Source organism: Pristiophorus japonicus, chromosome 20 (genome assembly GCF_044704955.1).
Source record: "Pristiophorus japonicus isolate sPriJap1 chromosome 20, sPriJap1.hap1, whole genome shotgun sequence".
Classification (NCBI taxonomy): domain Eukaryota; kingdom Metazoa; phylum Chordata; class Chondrichthyes; family Pristiophoridae; genus Pristiophorus; species Pristiophorus japonicus.
This window is the reverse complement of record NC_091996.1, coordinates 15,089,130-15,108,432: the sequence shown is the minus strand read 5'-3', so window position 1 is coordinate 15,108,432 and position 19,303 is coordinate 15,089,130. Positions and strand designations below refer to the sequence as shown.

At 41.9% G+C, this 19,303-nt stretch overlaps 1 protein-coding gene across 5 annotated transcripts in view; it reads right to left on the bottom strand.

The window, feature by feature from the left end:
* Positions 1-19,303, bottom strand: part of ass1 (argininosuccinate synthase 1) — a 143,140-nt gene that overhangs the window by 49,479 nt on the left and 74,358 nt on the right. For all 5 annotated transcript variants that reach the window (XM_070863783.1, XM_070863785.1, XM_070863786.1 and 2 more), the window contains 3 exons: positions 11,737-11,827; positions 6,681-6,765; positions 1,589-1,653 (listed from right to left, as the gene is read on the bottom strand). In XM_070863783.1, coding sequence (XP_070719884.1) covers positions 1,589-1,653; positions 6,681-6,765; positions 11,737-11,827 — 241 coding nt within the window. The remainder of the gene's footprint in view (positions 1-1,588; positions 1,654-6,680; positions 6,766-11,736; positions 11,828-19,303) is intronic.

The following is a 19,303-nucleotide window of genomic DNA, read 5'->3' as shown; positions in this document are numbered from 1 at the left end:
TCTTTCTACTCACTGACATTCCCCTCATACTGTGAAGACATGAAGTCCCTGATTGGGAAGGAGTTTCATGATGTGGTTTATAAAATTTCTGATGTGGGCAGATTCCCGACCAAGGTTTAATTTACTTTCAATTGATAACAGTTTCCATTAAATAGATTTCCGGTCAGAAACAATCATTTGGCTGTAGCCTGGTCTACTGTCTGAAACTGGCTTCTACTTTCCTTAATCATCATGGCTGCAATTCCCACAATGAGCCTGCATATTTATCCAGTGAGTAGCTGAGCTGTATAGATCATAAAAGTCCCACATTCTATCCTACAGTAGGCACAACTGGCTTCTGGTGTCCGAGTTTTTTTTTGGGGGGGTGGTGGTTGGAGAAAATAATCAGCCTGGGTTCATTGGAGGCCAGAGACCTCTGCTGGAAGTGCACGTACATGAACATTAAGCAAAGGCAGGATTACGTTTGGGTATGATGGCCCCCAGCAGTGGATTGGCCTGCAGATACGGACCATAAAGTCTCACAATTAAAGAATGGCTACTTGGATGAGATACCGAAGAATGACCAACACCTGTGGAATGGTACTCAGACAAGAAGTCAGCCTTTAGAAGTGGATCGGAAGGGAGGGGAACATTGGCAAGTTAACAAAAAATAGTGTTCATGATTACAGCATTTTTTTTTAAATTAAGGAATTTTGTGCCCCTCCCCTTTCTCTGATAACCAAGCCAAGCAACATCCTGGCTAAGTGCTTGGGCAGTCTACCTGCTCACAGGCTTACACCAATGCTGTTCTGAATTTAGCTTCTAGGAAGCACACGAATGGCACAGGTTGGCTTGCCCTCCCAGTTGGGAAGAGGGCAGCCACCACTTGGCATCGTTCCACACTGCACGGCTGAGATTGCTAATTCACCACGTGGAGAACCGCAAGTGTGACCCTCTATTTTACTATTCCATCTAGCACTCCAAATTAAAATACTCTTTAATCTACTCGCACCTGAATGGAGTTTAAAACAAGCAACTGAATTGATCCACTCAGAAATGGTTCACATGGTCTATCTCGACAAATCACTCAAAATCTTACAGTGCAGCAGTGAAGGAAAGAGGGGCAAACCAAATTTCAAATGTAAACTACAGCATAGAGCAGTTGCTTAATCAGGTTTTACCTGTATAGTATACAGTACTTCCTTTAATTTCAAGATCATTTTCCTGTGTGCAGCCATTGTGTTCCTACACTTTTGTAATCTGATCAATGTGTTCCAAACACCTAAAAGACCCAGGGCATAAACTTGTGATGGTTTTTTTTTTTAGAACTAAAAAGATTCTGGAAACATTTTTGAGGAAATAATAGCCCAATTCTCTTTATTCCATGGAATTTCCTATAAATTACTTGGACATATTTTTCCGGTATATACAGGCCTGCAGGTATATATGGAACAATTTGAAGACTGATTAATCAATCTCTGAATGCTGTAGGCAAAAAAATCCCGTCACATTATCAGGCAATACTGATGTAGATACTTGACTATTATAGACAATACAGCATCAAAACGGATTTAAAAACAATAAATAAAACACATCAGGAGTCCCTTACCGCGCGATTTCATGCCAATGAAGCGATTCTCCACGATGTCTATCCGACCAACCCCATGCTTACCCCTGAAAAAAGCAGAAGACGAATGGTATAGTTCAATTTCCTTTTCAGGCGGGTGAATCACCCCCATAAAGGTACAACAGGGCATTAAGTAATTGGCTCAAGTGATGTAGACATTAATATGGTTGAGGTTAAAAAGGGCCAGTCAACTGAGAGACAGCGAGATAAACTCACACAATGAACATTCTGCCTCATTAAAGGATGTCAAAATTTTTTAGGATGGCTGCGCAATTCCAAGGCACACAGCCTGGCACTTTGTCGGGTCCTGAATGGGAGTGAAGTCAGATTAGAATAAAATGAGACTGATCTTTTCACACACTTTGAAGGGAGACGTCGAGCGTGCACAAAGAGGCAATTCTCCAGGTCGACAGCATGCTGCTGGAACTGTGCGGTATGAGGAGCAGCTGATTAAATCCGGAAGAAGACCTCCAGGGCTGCTACATTCAGGGTACACATAGACAAAAATCCATGCAAAATTCTCACAGTCCAGTCTGCTATAGGCGGGCACTCAGGACCATCACAGTAGGCCCAGGGGGAAAAAAATACAGTAAATCCAATCTCATTTATACATGTCTATTCAGCATCACATAAAAACTCATTGCAATGCAAATCCTGCTTTCATCTTGCAAGCACACAGCACTTAAAGTGGCTTTTGAGGAAGAATAGTGACCGAGGAAGTTGACAATTAAAAGTGACAGTAACCAGGAGACAAGATTTAAAAAAAAATAAACCTTTTTAACATCACAGCTGTATTCATGCAAGCCTCATTGTGCGTGTGAAGTCATTTCGCCCAATCTTTTAAATAACAGTTTAAAAGGGGATAAAGCAGAGTTTTATATCATTGTACCATTTTGTCCCAATACAACACATAATTGCTATGTCACGCATTCTTCAATGAACAAAACAAAACAATAAACTAATATCTAAACAAAACTCAGTTGATGCTTGTTTTATTTAACACTGCATAAACCCTTTTCCCAGGCCTTTTATTCTTCAAAAGGCTGAGACTACATTAAAATCACATCAGTTTCAAATGGACACTGTCTGAATTTCAAATGATGTTTTACTACTTTAATTATATTATATTTATATATATAAAAAATATTAATTTAAAATCAATCCTTTTCATTCGTGATTTTGTGCTAAAAAGTGGACAATCTTCAAAATAAAATTCAACATAGCAGGTACACAAAGATGAACATTTACATTTATCAAACTCACAAAAGGTAGATACTATTCTGGATTCCCTACATTATGATGCTTTATCATATCAATTAGCAGGGTTTCTATTTAAATAGCCCTGTAGATTGAGCAGAGCTGTTTGTTCCAATGGTTAGGGGTTTGTTCCCATTTTAATATTACAATGTGATATTAGTTATGAGCATGTTCAACACCAGGTGACATTTTTCTATTTTAACCCCAAAAAGGGTTAATAATTTTGTTAAAATAACAAAGGTATTTCATGCAAATACAATTACAAGTTGCATCAATATTGCAGAGAGCTATTTAAACCTGTTATTTGCTATCCAGCATGCCTTGCTGGAAGTGCACTTGTGTGTGTCCCAGTTCAAGAATGGATCAGGCTGGGTTGGGCTTGGCAAAATCTCACAGCAGACTCATCCTTGCAGAATGGCTATTTGGATGTGGTAGAAGGCGGCTGGTGGTCTTAGCATAAATCCTCAAGTCACTTCATCCAGAGAGTGGTAAGGATGTGCAATTCACTACCACATGGGCGTGGTTGAAACGAATAGCATAGATGCATTTAAAGGGAAGCTAGATAAGTACATGAGGGAGAACGGAATGGAAGGATATGGTGATAGGGTGAGATGAAGTATGGTGGGAGGAGGCTCGTTGGACCATGAACACCAGCATAGACCTGTTGGGCCAAATAGCCCGTTGCTGTGCTGTAATTTCTATGCTAAGGAGGGAGGCGAAAGGAGAAAAAACAAAAAAAGTTAATAGCACCATCAAAAGCTATTCATAAAATGTCTCGCAATAACGCTCAGGGAAGAAGGGCCATGCGCTACTGCCCATGGATAGTTATTCTTTATAATATTACGCTGAATACTTTCTGCTCTCCTTTACAATTTTTCTGCATGCCTCCTCTCCTCTCAAAGTTAGTTATTTATGGTGGGGTATTTTTCTTTGGGTTCTGCCCTCATGTTGGTATTTTTCCAAAATGGCCATTCTTCATGTGTAATCCTATACAGTGTGTATTAGGAGACTATTTGACCATATCAGGCATCACAGCAAAGTCTGACCCTACCACCCACACACACACGGACCTTCCAGCAAGATAGTAATTAGTGGCAAAGACTGTCAGCAATACAGAGGTCAACTGTAATGTCTTAGGAACAGCAGTAAGCCATTCTGGCCCTTGAGCCTAATCCACCATTTAATTAGATCATGACTGAGCTGTACCTCAACTCCATTCACCCACCCTTTGGTCTATAGCCCTTGATACCCTTACCTAATAAAAATCTATTAATCTCAGTCGTTCTTCTATTGACCCAGCATCTATAGCCTTTTGAGGGGAGACAATTCCAGATTTTCACTACCCTTTGTTTTAAAAAGTGCTTCCTGATTTCACTCCGAAATAACCGAGCTCTCATTTTAAGATTATGCCCCCTTGTTCTGGATTTCTACATCAGAATAAATTGTTTCCATGTATCTACCCTATCAAATCCCTTGGCCATTTTAAAAACCTCGATTTGATCACCCCTCAACATTCTAAACTCAAAGGAATACAAACAAAGTTTATGCAACCTGTCCTCATAGTTTAACCCTTTAAGCTCTGGTATCATATTGGTGAATCTGCATTGTACCCCTTCCAAGGCCAATATATCTTTCCTGAGGCGCAGTGCCTAAAATTCTTATTGCAGCTGTATGATATTACTGCACATACCAAAATTAAACAATCTAATCAAGTCAGTGCGGACCCAAAAAATTGGCAGGACAAAATCTTGATGTACCTGCCAGTGAACTTTAGCACTGCCCCTGTCAAAGTCTGTAGGGTTTCCCTGCCCCTCCTGCAAGAACCATAAATTTTGAGAACAAAAAAAAATGAACCATCCTTCAGGCTCCAGGCTGCTCGTCTAACTTGGACCCTCCTCTCACCGGTGGGATGCACTTCCTCCCATCTGGCAGCCGGTACATCTAATCTCACTGGGCATAACCAGTCTCCAACACGACACTGGGTACTGAAAGGGTCAGGGTGGAGAAAAAAAAAAGACTTGCATTTATATAGCACCTTTCACGACCACCAGGTGTCCCAAAGTGCTTTACAGCCAATGAAGTATGTTTGGAGTGCAGTCACTGTTGTAATGTGGGAAACGTGGCAGCCAATTTGAGCACAGCAAGCTCCCACAAACAGCAATGTGATAATGACCAGGTAATCTGTTTTGTTATGTTGACTGAGGGATAAATATTGGCTAGGACACCGGGGATAACTCCCTGTTCTTCGAAATAGAGCCCTGGGATCTTTTACGTCCACTTGAGAGCAGATGGGGCCTTGGCTTAACGTCTCATCCGAAAGACGGCACCTCCGACAGTGCAGCACTCCCTCAGCACTGCACTGGAGTGTCAGCCTAGATTGACGTGCTCAAGTCCCTGGAGTGGGACTTGAACCCACAACCTTCTGACTCAGAGTTGAGTGGAGGGAACCAACTTGTGAAGGGAGTCCCTAACCCAGGTGGACATTCTGCCCTTTACAAAGGAGGGCTGGAAATTCTGGGAAATTGCGGAGACCTGGTACAACCAGGTCCCTGCCATTTTACATAGTATTATATAGCTGGGCTCAGCTGGCTTCCCGCCGTAGTTAGGATCTGTATCTGATCACCAATGATGCAAGGACATTTTTCTGTTTAAATGAAGATTTGTTTTCACCCCTGCAGTTACTATGAATGCTGACATTAAAACAAGAGGAAAATTTAAAAATGTGAAAAACAACACACTGCTCAACAGTCACACCACTACACAGGGAGAAATTCTCTGACCAGGTTCCCACCATTGAGAACAATACGGCAGTGAAGTTAGAAACACGGATTTCGGGGGTATGGTATGAAATACACTGGGCCAAGACTAGTCAAGTTAGCCTTTGAATCAGTGACAGTGGTTGCATGGCTGACCAGATAAATCAATTACTGCATTCCAAAAGTACTTCATTGGCTGTAAAGCGCTTTGAAACATCTGGTGGTTGTAAAAGGTGCTATATAAATGCAAGTCTTTCTTTCTTCCCAACACTAGCAGACAACCTTATAATACTGGGAGTTTCTGGTATAGGATTGTAAAAACTGCCCCAACATCGATGTAAAAAGTAAAAATCTTTTTTTCCTGCACATCATGGCCTCTGAATTAAAAAAATCCTCTGCAATCTTTCCTTCACTCCACACTAGTCAAGACAACCATTGACTACGTCTGGGTTCAGAATCCCTGCTGACAGTTATCCTTGTTAAAAATTTAATGTTCTAGTGTAATGTAATCCCCCTCCAATACCACTTTTCTCTCCAAGTGAACCTATGGCTCAGAGTAGACCAGTGACCTGTTCCCACACTCAACTCTCCGTCCCGTTTTTCCTCCTCTTTTCTAGGAAGGTATCAGCAAACTGCTAACTTTTCAGTTTCTATCTCCGCACCCTTCACTCAACTCATAAGGGCCTTTGTCAGAATATCACACTTACCACATAAATTATTGATATATCCTATTTGATTTTAAATGCATGTCTTAGGATGTAATTGGGATGGAAACTTTATAACTCTCTTCACAATCCTAATTTTTATAATTTATTCTCAATTTACTTTAGCATTTTACCAGTTTTTCCAGAGGTTTGTTTATATAGCAAGGCTACTTTGTACTCCTATGGAAGTGAACTTATGATGCATATACGGTTGTGCAAGAAAGAGTAGTTATTAAATTCTACACTAAATCAGTTTAAATGAAGAGAATTGACCCTTCTGTTCCCATCGAAAGACAGGGACCCACTTTGGTGAGAAGAGAAAATTGTTGAGGGAAAAAAAGTTTGTAATTCTCTTACCCGATTTCATTGAGGTACATGAACAGTTCAAGGGCCGAGCTGTGAGTGGTCTTGTCACCCAGGTTGGTGACCTTGACAGGGACACCTGCAGCAGAGCAAAAAAGGCAAGCATTTCAAGGCAAAGGATCTCTAACTTCATGGCTGGTGCATTAAATGGGGCTGACATATATGAACTATGAATACAGCCTAGTAACTAAGAGCACAGTGGGCCTTGGCTGAGGAAGCTGCATCAAGAGACATAAAAACTCCTTTCTTTTTGGCCGTGAAATCATGGCCAGGCCCTTTACTAATTAAATTTCACACTTCAGCATTGTGTATGCCACAGCACCTTCTGTCCCACCAGTACCTCATGCAGGCTGGACAAATGAGCGAATAGAATAGGCTTTTTCAGGCTGATAAATGGAGGGGAGCGCACACTGCACGGTCGGCATGCACACATGCTCCACATTATCCTGCCCTACAAAGGTGAATGTCTGTAGTAGTCCATCAAGGGGAATAACCCCATGAATTAATCATTGCCCAAAACAGGCAAAAAAAGGAGATGTCATTGGCCTTCTTATTAGCTGCACGAAATGAGCAATAAATGAAACAGGAAGCAGTTGGGGGTGTGGAAGGAGAAGCAGAAAGCCAGTCTCTAATCTCCTTCACATCCATCTGTCTACCTTATTAGCATTTAGCACAGCAATCAGTTGCCAATCAGAGTAAAATAGTCTTTTTAGCCTTTTCTCCATAAAATGTAAGCTCCACATTAATGATTACTAAACCCCGACAAATTTTTGCGCCTGTTGTATTGTCCTCCACTCAGCCTCGTGAGCACCAACATAGTCATCCTGTTGTCCAAAAAGCTACTTAAGTCTGAAAATAGTTAATAATTAGATTAAAACTTCAAATAAATTAACTCTTAGATGAATAGTTATAGCAGGGGGGCTTAGTCCACTACAGCCATTAAAATGTATTAGATTTTGGGGCATCTATTCCCAGACACAAAAGACATTAACATAATAGTGCTGTGGAAAAGCACTGCATTGCTTCTCTGAAATAAAAACACAATAAAAAAGCAGTGTTAAAAGGAAAAGCTTAATAATGTAACACTATCAAAATATATTTCTATTTCACATCACCAGCAGCACATTAACTTAAATATTTCAAAAGTATAAATTTCAAAATAAGTTATTACTATAGTTTTTAGCCATAAAAATATATTTAATGACAACAGTCTCTACCGCTTATAGCGGGTGCATTGTGTAAACGTGATTTGTAGTAAACGTTGTAACTAAGAAAGCCTGTACGAGTGCGTTAGGAGCAGGGTCTTCCAGCCACGTAAAAATGTCAAAACCAGGGTCCTCCAGCTTGCATGCAAGAGCATTAGAGCTGAAGTTCGGGGCACCTACGAGGAGCTCAACAAGCGTCGGAGCCGGGGTCCTCAAGCTTGTGTGAAAGCGTTGAGACAATGACAAGGAACCCAACAAGCCGGAAAGAAGGGCTTGCAGGAGTTCTAGAGTGAGAGTGCGAGTTAAACAAACAAAATCCGATCTCTCACCTTGGCTTGTAAAGCGTTAATTTTAATTTGTGACAGAAAATAGGGAATAACCAGGATGGTAAAGGGATTGTGCGAATAGCTGCTTGAACTGTCCGAAAAGAGCTGGCGTGCTTAATTCTGATAGAGGCGGCGGTCCTGGTTAAGCGAGGATGGTGTAAGTGGTGGGGCCTATAATTACAAACAGAATAATTCTCCTTCATCAAAAGTTACGTGTATTTGTACGTTCTTTTGTTTCAGCCTCTGCTCCTTGACTCTTGAATCCTCAGTGCTTTACAGTCGTCTCTCCAAGACAATGAAAAATTTACCGTATTACAGTTAGTGAAAACCCTCCGGACTCACCAGCTGGTCAAAAAAGCTGCTAAAATCCAATATGTAGACTATATGCAATGACACAAAGCGCTACTATGATGTGCTAAAAGTAGAGTGTCTCCAAGTATACCAATATTGCAGCTCTGAAGAGTGCAGATGGAGGCAAGCTCATCACTGACAAGGCTGAGATTATGCAGAAATGGCGCCATCACTGATGACTTACTGAATAGAGTCCACATGCCCGACACGAGACTCCCAAAGCAAGCGCTCTACTCTGAACTCCTACACGGCAAGCAAGCCCCAGGTAGGCAGAGGAAACATTTCAAGGACACCCTCAAAGCCTCCTTGATAAAGTACAACATCCCCACCAGCAGCTGGGAATCCCTGGCCCAAGACAGTCCTAAGTGGAGGAAGAGCAGCTGGGAGGACACTGAGCACCTCGAGTCTCATTGCTGAGATCATGCAGAAACCAAGCGCAGACAGCGAAAGGAGCTTGCGGCAAACCAGACTCCCCACTTCCTTCAACGACTGTCTGTCCCACCTGTGACAGAGACTGCAATTCCTGTATTGGACTGTTCAGTCACCTGAGAACGCACTTAGAGTGGAAGCAAGTCTTCCTCGATTTCGAGGACCTGCCTATGATGATAACTGAATAGACTATCCATTATGTCGTGGGATTTGTCCAGAGTCACGCATTAACCAAAATATAACAGATGCGATTCTCCACAATTACAGATGAGATTCTCCACAATTAGAGGTTAATGAAGTTATCAAGGCACTGAAGACTTGGAAAGCTTCAGGACTAGACAGGATTCCTGAATGCAGCTGAGAGCTCACGGTCAGCCATATAAACTCTTCAAAATAATTTGACGACATTCCAAGAGCTAAAGCATGTGACAGTGGCCATCACCTACAACTGTTGCTGAATTCCATTGTTTCAGTAGCTGAGAAGACACGCCGAAGACTGTTCCTCAAGCACTCGCTTGAAAGCATGGTTCTCTAATTCTCCCACAACCACAAACTTCAATTCAGAGGAAACTGCACCACCACTGATATGGTTTTATTGCTTGGAAGATTCAGGAGAAATGTAGAGAGCATCACAAGGACCGTTACAAGGTCTTCACTGATCTGACCAAAGCTGGCGCGGACACGATGGGCTGAAATGGCCTCCTGCTGTGCTGTAAATTTTTATGATTCTATGGAACTGTTTTCCAAGTCTCACTTCCAGAGAGATTTGGCTGGATTGTGTGTCAGTGATAGAATGCATGACCAATTGTGATGGTACGCTGTCCAAAACTTTCGCCATCATCAATGGGTTGAATAAGGGTGCATGCTTGCACCGAGCTTCTTTAGATTGTTCTCTACAGCTATGGTAGATGGTCTAAGAAGTTAACTGTGGGTATTCCCATACCTTTCCGCATATCTAGGAAGCTGTTCAACTGGAGTAAACTACAAATCTCAACAGGATCACAGAGGAGGTTATGTATGTGAGGTACCAACAAAGGTGGATCTGCACACGTTCCTATGAAGAAAGGAAGGGCATCCTAGAGCTCCCTGAATGACTAAAGAAATTGAGATTAAAATGAAAAAGGCGGCTTATGATAAATGTGTGGTTCATAATACAGTAGAGAATCAAGCAGAAAACAGAACGTGCAGAGGAGAACTGAAAAAGGAACTAAGGGACAAAGAGTGCAAGAGAAAATATTAGTGGTTAAAATAAAAGGGAACTCCTAATATAAACATGTAAACAGTAAAAGAATAGTCAAAGGAATGGTGAGGCTGATTAGGGACCAAACACATCTTATGAAGGCAGAGAGCATGGCTGAGGTACTAAATGAATATTTTGCACCTGTCTTCACAAAAGAGGATGCTGCCAATGTCACAGTAAAAGAGGGGAGAGAAATTCGATAAGATAAAAAGGAGGTACATAAGATTGGCAGCGCTCAATGTAGAAAAGTCACCAGGTGCAGATGGGATGCATCCTAGGTTGCCAAGGGAAGTAAGAGTGAAAATAACAGGGGCTCAAGTAACAATCTTTCATTCCTCCTTGGATATGGGAGTGGTGCCAGAGGACCGGAGGGTTAAAAATCATATACGCATGTTCCAAAAAGGAGAGGGGGATAAACCAGGTAACAACAGGCAGTCAGCCTAACCAGCCTAGAGACCATAATTCAAGACAGAATTAATTGTTGCTTGGAAAAACATGGGTTAATAAAATGACAGCCAACACGGATGTGTTAATGGCAAGTAGTTGTCTCAAACATGATTGAGCTCTTCGATGAAACAGAGAGGGTAGATGAAGGTAGTCCAGTTAATGTGGTGCATATCCACTTCCAAAAGGCATTTGATAAAGTGCCACATAATAGATTTGTTAGTGAAATTGAAGCCCATGGGACTAAAGGGGCAGTGACAGCGTGGATATGAAATTGGCTAAGAGACAGCTAGCAGAGAATAGTGGTGAACGGTTGTGTTTCAGACTGGAGGTAAGTATATAATGATGTCCCTCAGGGGTTGGTATTAGGATCAGTGCTCTTTTTAATATATATTATTGAGCTAGAATTGGGTGTACAGGACATAGTTTCAAAGTTTGCAGATGATACAAAATTCAGAACTATAATAAACAATGAGGAGGATAGTAGCAGACTTCAGGAGGACATAACAGACTGGTGAAATGGGCAGACACATGGCAGGTGACATTTAATGGAGAAGTGTGAAGTGATTAAGAGAGGCATTATAAACTAAATGATACAATTTTAAATGGGGTAGAGAAAAAGCAAGACCTGGGGGTTCATATATAAAAATCTTTGAAGTTGGCAACACAAGTTGATAAGACTGGATAAAAAAAAGCACAAAGTACAAAAGCAAGGAAGGTATGCCAAAACCTTCATAAATCACTGGTTAGGCCTCAGCTGGAGTACTGTGTCCTTTCTGGGCACCACACTATATGCTATATAAATGCAAATTGCTGTTATTAATTTTATGGACAGAAAATTGTGGGCAGTGCATGCCCAAAAGTTCTGATTGGCACTCCTAGCAGGCAAATATCGAGGCCATTATGCTAGTTGATTTGTCAGTGAATGAGATACAAGGCCATTTTAGATTTTGCAATTCTGAGGTTTATTATGGCCTAGAGCTTTTGGTTATAACCATTTTTTCCTCTGTGCCCCATTCCCCCTCATCCCAAAAAGAAAGAAAAAAAATCCTTACCATTTTTGAACTCAATCTCCAATTCGTCAGGAGTGCTTGTAGACTTCACTGGGTCAACTGTCATCATAAACATACCATCTGGTGCATGATTCTGTCAGGTTATTAAAAAAAAAACAATTCAACTTCTGATAGCAAAGCATATTTATACTGGTGGTCAGGCCTCTAAAAATACCGTTCTGTAGCTCGACATTAGGAGATTCCTGAGCAAACCTGAGGAAGGAACGGTGATTGCCTCCTTCTGTGTTTAATTTCCCATTTTCTTCCTCTATGGAAGGCAACATTAATCTATTTGGTTTATTCAATAATATGCACAAGAAAAGCAAAAACATTCCATTCCCCAATCCGGAAATCTGGCGGATTGCAAACAAAAAACATAATTATCTTGATTCCTTACTTAAATCACTTCCAACCGTCCATTTTGCAGTATCCTTGCAGTAATATATTTTGTTCATTTTTTTAAAAAAAGAGTTGAAAGAGTTGGTGGATTTGTACTAAGATTTTACTTAATTCAGCATTCATTTTCTGAAGTCAGAGCAAAGAAAGACATGTTTATACAGCATTTTCACAACCTCGGGATGTCCAAAGCGCTTTACAGTCAATGAAGTACTTTTGAAGTGGCATCACTTTTGTAATGTCGGAACCATGGCAGCCAATTTGCCACAAACAGCAATGACCATATCATTTTTTTTTTATGTTATGTTGATTGTGGGATAAATATTGACCCCAGGACACCAGGGTGAACTCCCCTGCTCTTCTTCAAAATAATGCCATGAGATCTTTTACATCCACCCGAGAGGACAGGCAGGGATTGACGTCTCATCCAAAAGACAGACAGTGCAGCACTCCCTCAGCAGTGAACTGGTGTGTCATAGATTTCAAAACAGAGATCAAAATTTAAAATATCTCAGCTGTGTACTCTGGCTGTTGAGTTATACTTCACAACTTTGGCAGCAGGAACCCAGATATGAACTGTAGAAGTCAGTGGTCTAATTAGGGCAATCCATGCATTGATCAAACCGAGCTCTGCTACAAATGTTGCTCCATCGGTTATAGTTCTTTTTAAATTGAAGCATAAGCATGCTTCTTTAAGTGTCAGAAGGGAAATAATTGTTGCAATAATTCTGGGGTTACTGCAACTTGAAAACAATACTGTAGTATCCCCGATGATTAGTACTATTGGGGTTAAACAAAAATATAATTCCTAGCACTGTCTGCTTTAAAAAAAGATTAAGAATTTTTTTTGAAAAACTTAGATCAACATGAAAGTATTGATCAGAGAACTTTTTCCTTCCGTATAATTGTACCGCTAGTACAAAAACAAAAAGCTTGCCTCAAACTGAAAATATCAAATCTGTTCCCAATGAATATATAGGTTTTTAAAATCCTAAAAATAATTTGTTTCTTTACAACTGGTAACCTTGTGCCAATGTTAAAGGTTACAAAAATCATGCCTTTAATTCCCCTCAAGTTGATTTCATCTCATCCTTTGACACATTCTCAGCTGGAAGCAGAGTAGTTTTAGAGGAGCAAGTCAAGCAAGAAGCAAAGCCCAGTTGATATAAAATTTGAGTTGATTTGGTATTGAATGAAAACCAATGCAGATCTATGACCTTGGCAGATGTCTGACCACCACACTTTATTTTAAAAAATGGGCACTTTGTGTGACTGTGATAGGACAGCTTAAGATGAAGCCATTTAGAGAACGATTCTGTGTCAATAGAATGCTTTATTTAAGGTACTGGCATCGATCACAGCATGGGGGATTGACCATCTTTAAAAAAAAATTAATAGCTTGGCTAGATGGGAAGAATCCCCATTCTAAATTGTGTCAAACATTTGCAGCAAATCTTAAATGTCTACTCATTAGCAACAGTGTAAATGAAATGAACAAGGGACAAGCAAAGCAATACAGTAACAGTAGCTAATCTCACAAAAGCAATTTATTTGGGGACATTTCTTCACCATAGATCAAAAGTTTGTATTCATAAACAAAATGACTAAAATGTTTAAAGTGGATTGACCAAAAAAAAATAGAAAAATCTCGGTTTGTTAAATTTCTATATTGCACCGATAGCTCAAGTAATTTAGTTTACTCAGCAAAGGAAATCAGAGGAAAAAAAGCAAGACATTTATTTTTGACTTTATAGTTTTAGTCTGTAAAGTTATTAAAAAAAGGTTTTGAAAAAGATCTCTAAAACAACCCTTCTTCCCCAGAATCTATTTTTGCTACTTTGTAACAGGGTGCTTTACAAAACAGTCAGGAATTTCCTGTGCTGTTACAAAGGAAATTATTCCTAGGGGCTAGATTTTCCACTTTTTTTTGCATGCTTAACGCCCATTTTACCGCTGAAATGACGTATAATGCCCATATAGCCATAAAATAGAAACTGACAGGCATTTTTCGGAAACTTATCAGCGAGCTTTAGTTTCCCCATGTGCGTAAAAACATACCGCCCGCCCACTTTTTTGGGGTGAAATCAACGCTCATATCGCCCAGTGTTAGTTTCCGCACGGAATTAACGCCGAGATTCAATAATACCGCCCGACCACTTTTTTTTGTCATAAAAGATCACATTTGCCGAAACTAACGGCCATGAGATCGCCCAGCGTCACTTTCACCACCTCGCACATGTATCGCCCACAATATTGCTCGCCCAAAAAAACGCCCGGAAAAAGTGGAACTAACCACAGCGTTATGGACGCCATGTTCTACATCACGTCGCATCCTTTAAAAGGCTGTTCTGCTTCAACCTCGGGGGAGGTCGGATGTACTCTGGAGGTGATGTGAACATCTGTACAAACATCTTGACCATACGGTGACCGACTGGAATTTAATAGGTGTCTTCATCGGGACATTCATTCTTTGTGACCAATCGGTGGAAAACAGAGACCTATTGCAATGGGACCTGTCCTTTCTCATCCTCTCTTGATGACCAATTACATGTTGCAGACTCGAGATGGCTGAAGGTACGCTCCACAGCATTATGTGCCCAATGTAAGACATGCCAGACTGATGAGGAGGACCAGACGTTACACCCCCCGCAAGTACAGGGACAAGCGGTCTTACCCCGACTTGTCCGACACCATCTGCCTTCGGAGACTGCGCTTCCACAAAGAGGTTATCACTGAGGTATGCCAGCTCATAAGGACAGATCTGCAGCCTGCCAGCACCATCAGTACTGCACTGTCCGTCGAGGTCAAAGTCACCACAGCACTGTCGTTCTATGTGTTGGGATTCTTTTCAGGCCTTAGCTGGCGACATTTGCGGTCTGTCTCAGCATGCCACACATTGCTGCATTAAACAGGTCACTGAAGCCCTGTATGCACGCAGGAGGGACTTGATCAACTTCCCTAAGACCAGGGAGGCATAAAGCGAGAAGACTCTAGGATTCTCCAGAATTGCAAACTTCTCCAAGGTGCAGGGAGCAATAGACTGTATGCACATCGCGATGCTGGCACTTTTTCACGATGCAGAGGTTTTCAGAAACCGCAAGGGATTCCATTCCCTGAATGTCTAACTCGTTGTCGACCACCAGCAAATTATAATGGCAGTGAATGCTAAATTTTCGGGCAGCATCCATGAAGCTCACATCCTGTGTGAGAGCACTGTATCTGACTTGTTTAACAATCAGCCACAAGATCAATGCTGGATGCTTGGTGACAAAGGATATGGCCTCACCACCTGGCTGATGACCCCACTGCGTGACACCCACACCGAAGCTGAGAGGCGATACAACGAGAGCCACAGAGCCACTCGTGGAGAAAACCATTGGAGTGCTTAACCAGCGCTTTAGATGCCTGGACCACTCAGGAGGCGACCTCCAAAACCACCCTGAGCAGGTAGCTCAATTTGGGTTGTGCTCCATGCTGCACAACTTGGCTATCAGGAGGGGATAAGAATTGTCTGAAGAGTTGACAGTCCACCTCACCAGAGAGAGGAAGAGGAGGACGAGGAGGCGGGCGCTGACATTGACCCAGACAATCAGGCTGACGCTGAAGCCATGCCCTCTCCCCTTTGTAGACCTCATGAAAGGGCCCACGGTGGCACGATAGCTGCAAAAGCCTTACATCAGGAGCTCATCAATGAGCGCTTTGCCTGAAAGAACGTTGGTGTTATTTACATGGCTGACACACTACTGGGTGTGCAAACATCAATGGTGGGCATCACCTTGGTGACAGTTAAAGTTTAAGTTGATTGAAGTTAAGTGTAATTATACCCTTTGATGTTAAGGAATCACCAGCATGTAATGGTGCAGCTATCTGAGCCAATGCGCAACAAGGTTTTGTTAAATAAAAAACATTTTAACATAAAAACCAACTCTTCCCCGCCCTCCCGCCTCTTCTCCCCACCTCTACCTCTTCCCCTTCTGACTCCAAGCCCCAAGCTGCCTGGCCGAAGAGCTCCTCAGGCGATGTTTCATTGGGGGGGGGGGGGGGGTGGCAGATGATGGCCGAACCGCTGCTTGGCCTGATACCGGAGAGGACAGTCCCGAGGTGGGAACGTGCTCCGAGCCAGAAGCAAGATGTTACTCCTGACTCTCATGTGGTTGGTAATGGGGGTGCGGCACCTTGTGGTGCAGTGCCACGCTTCAGGACCACTTGGAGTGCTCTGTCACCAGTGTTCCTGGCTACCAGCTCTAGGACACCATCCCTTCCATGTTATATCTTATTTGTCATACAAAAGCTCAGTGCCAACTAAGTTTTGGTGCTTAGTAGGCTTTTTGCTGCTGGTGAATCTCCCTCGTGCCTCCCACAACAGCCGAACAAACACACACCACAGCCACACATGCTTTCAGTCCCTCTCAGCTACCTCTCTGTCTCCTTTTCTGCACATGTCATGATGACCCTTGACTTCCTGAATCGCGGGAATTGAGCGTTGCCATGCCGTTGCTAATGACAGCGACACTTTACGGCAGACGGTCAGAAATTTAACGCTACTGCCCATTTCATATCGCTTGTGATAACACCCAATTTCAAAAATGCAGACTAGGTGCTTTGAGAATGGGTGAGAAGCCGGAGACCTGAAAACCCATTTTTACCGCCCACGCCGGAAAGAACGCCTATTTTTGGGCGATATGTACAAAAGTGTAAAATCTAGCCTCAGGAAACACAAAATTCCTAAAAAAGCAGAGACTTCTACAAGCATTAGAAAGAGTTGCCATACAAATGCATCTTAGTGTTAAAAAGGGAAAGTCTTAAAATTAAAGAAAAATAACCAGATTAGAATGGGATAGCAGATTCAGAATGGGTCATCAATTCATTCTCATACTGGGAGGGAAAGACCAGTTTTAATGCAATGTCATGGGACAACCAGTTCAGTGAATCACTACTTTAAAAAAAAACTTAATTTGTGTTTACATAGGAATTTTTTTTAACCTGGGATGAAACTCAACACTGATTTTATCCATCCTCTCCTGGCAAGTAAAACAATTTGGTCAAGTACATCACATTATATTCCTTGCCACACCGTGGATACTTCTCTCGCCTACATTAATGAAAGAAGTAATTCATAACTGTTTTTGCACCTCAGTTGTGTAATGCAAACAACCATAATTGGTCACACCACGAGGTTTGTCATTTAACAAGCAATAGGGCACATTAACTGGGAGGAAACACAGAAAAGAGGTGCAGGAGTAGGCCATTCGGCCCTTCGAGCCTGCACCACCATTCAATATGATCATGCATTTCAGTACCCCATTCTTGCTTTCTCTCCATACCCCTTGACCCCTTTAGCCATGAAGGCCACATTTAACACCCTTTTGAATATATCGAACGAACTGGCCCCAACCAATTTCTGTTGTAGAGAATTCCACATGCCCACAACTGTGAGTGAAGAAATTTCTCCTCATCTCGGTCCTAAATGGTTTACCCCTTATCCTTAGACTGTGACCCCTGGTTCTGGACTTCTCCAACATCGGGAACATTCTTCCTGCATCTAACCTGTCCAACCCCGTCAGAATTTTATATGTTTCTATGAGATCCCTCTCATTCTTCTAAATTCCATTGAATACAAGCCTAGTCAATCCAGTCTTTCTTCATATGTCAATCCTGTCATCCCGGGAATCAGTCTGGTGAACCTTCGCTGCACTCCCTCAATAGCAAGAATGTCCTTCCTCAGATTAGGAGACCACAACTGTACACAATATTCAAGGTGTGGCCTTACCAAGGCCCTGTACAACTACAGTAAGACCTCCCTGCTCCTATACTCGAATCCTCTCGCTATGAAGGCCAACATGCCATTTGTTTTCTTTACTGCTTGCTGCACCTGTATGCCAACCTTCAATGACTGATGTACCATGACACTCAGGTCTTGTTGCACCTCCCCCTTAACCAATCTGTCACCATTCAGATAATAATTAGCCCTCCTGTTTTTACCACCAAAGTGGATAATCTCACATATATCCACATTATACCGCATCATCCAACCTGTCCAAATCACCCTGCAGCCTCTTAGCATCCTCCTCACAACTCACACTGCCACCCAGCTTAGTGTCATCTGCAAACTTGGAGATATTACTTTCAATTCCTTCATCTAAATCATTAATGTATATTGTAAATAGCTGGGGTCCCAGCACTAAACCTTGCAGTAATCCACTAGTCACTGCCTGCCATTCTGAAAAGGACCCATTTATTCCTACTCTCTGCTTCCTGTCTGCCAACCAGTTCTCTATCCATGTTAGTAAATTACCCCCAAGATCATGTGCTTTAATTTTACATACTAATCTCTTCTGTGGGACCTTGTCAAAAGCCTTTTGAAAGTCTAAATACACCACATCCACTGGCTCCCCCTTGTCCACTTTTACTAGTTACATCCTCAAAAAATTCTAGATTTGTCAAGCATGATTTCCCCTTTCATAAATCCATGCTAACTTGGACCGATCCTGTCACTGCTTTCCAAATGTGCTGCTATTACATCTTTAATAATTGATTCCAACATTTTCCTCACCACCAATGTCAGACTGGCCGGTCGATAATTCCGTGTTTTCTCCCTCCCTCCTTTTTCAAAAAGTGGGGTTACATTAGCTACCCTCCAGTCCATAGGAACTGCTCCAGCGTCTATAGAATGTTGGAAAATGACCACCAATGCATCCACTATTTCGAGGGCCACTTCCTTAAGTACTTTGGGATGCAGACCATCAGGCCCTGGGGATTTATCGACTTTCAATCCTATCAATTTCCCTAACACAATCTGCTGACTAATAAGGATTTGCTTTAGTTCCTCCTTCTCGCTAGACCCTCGTTCCCCTAGTATTTCCAGAAGGTTATTTGAGTCTTCCTTAGTGAAGACAGAACCAAAATATTTGTTCAATTGGTCTGCCATTTCTTTGTTCCCCATTATAAATTCACCTGATTTTGACTGTAAGGGACCTACATTTGTCTTCACTAATTTTTTCTCTTCACGTATCTGTAGAAGCTTTTGCAGTCAGTTTTTATGTTCCCTGCAAGCTTACTCTCGTATTCTATTTTCCCCCTCCTAATTAAACCCTTTGTCCTCTTCTGCTGAATTCTATATTTCTCCCAGTCCTCAGATTTGCTGCTTTTTTTGGCCAATTTATATGCCCTTTCC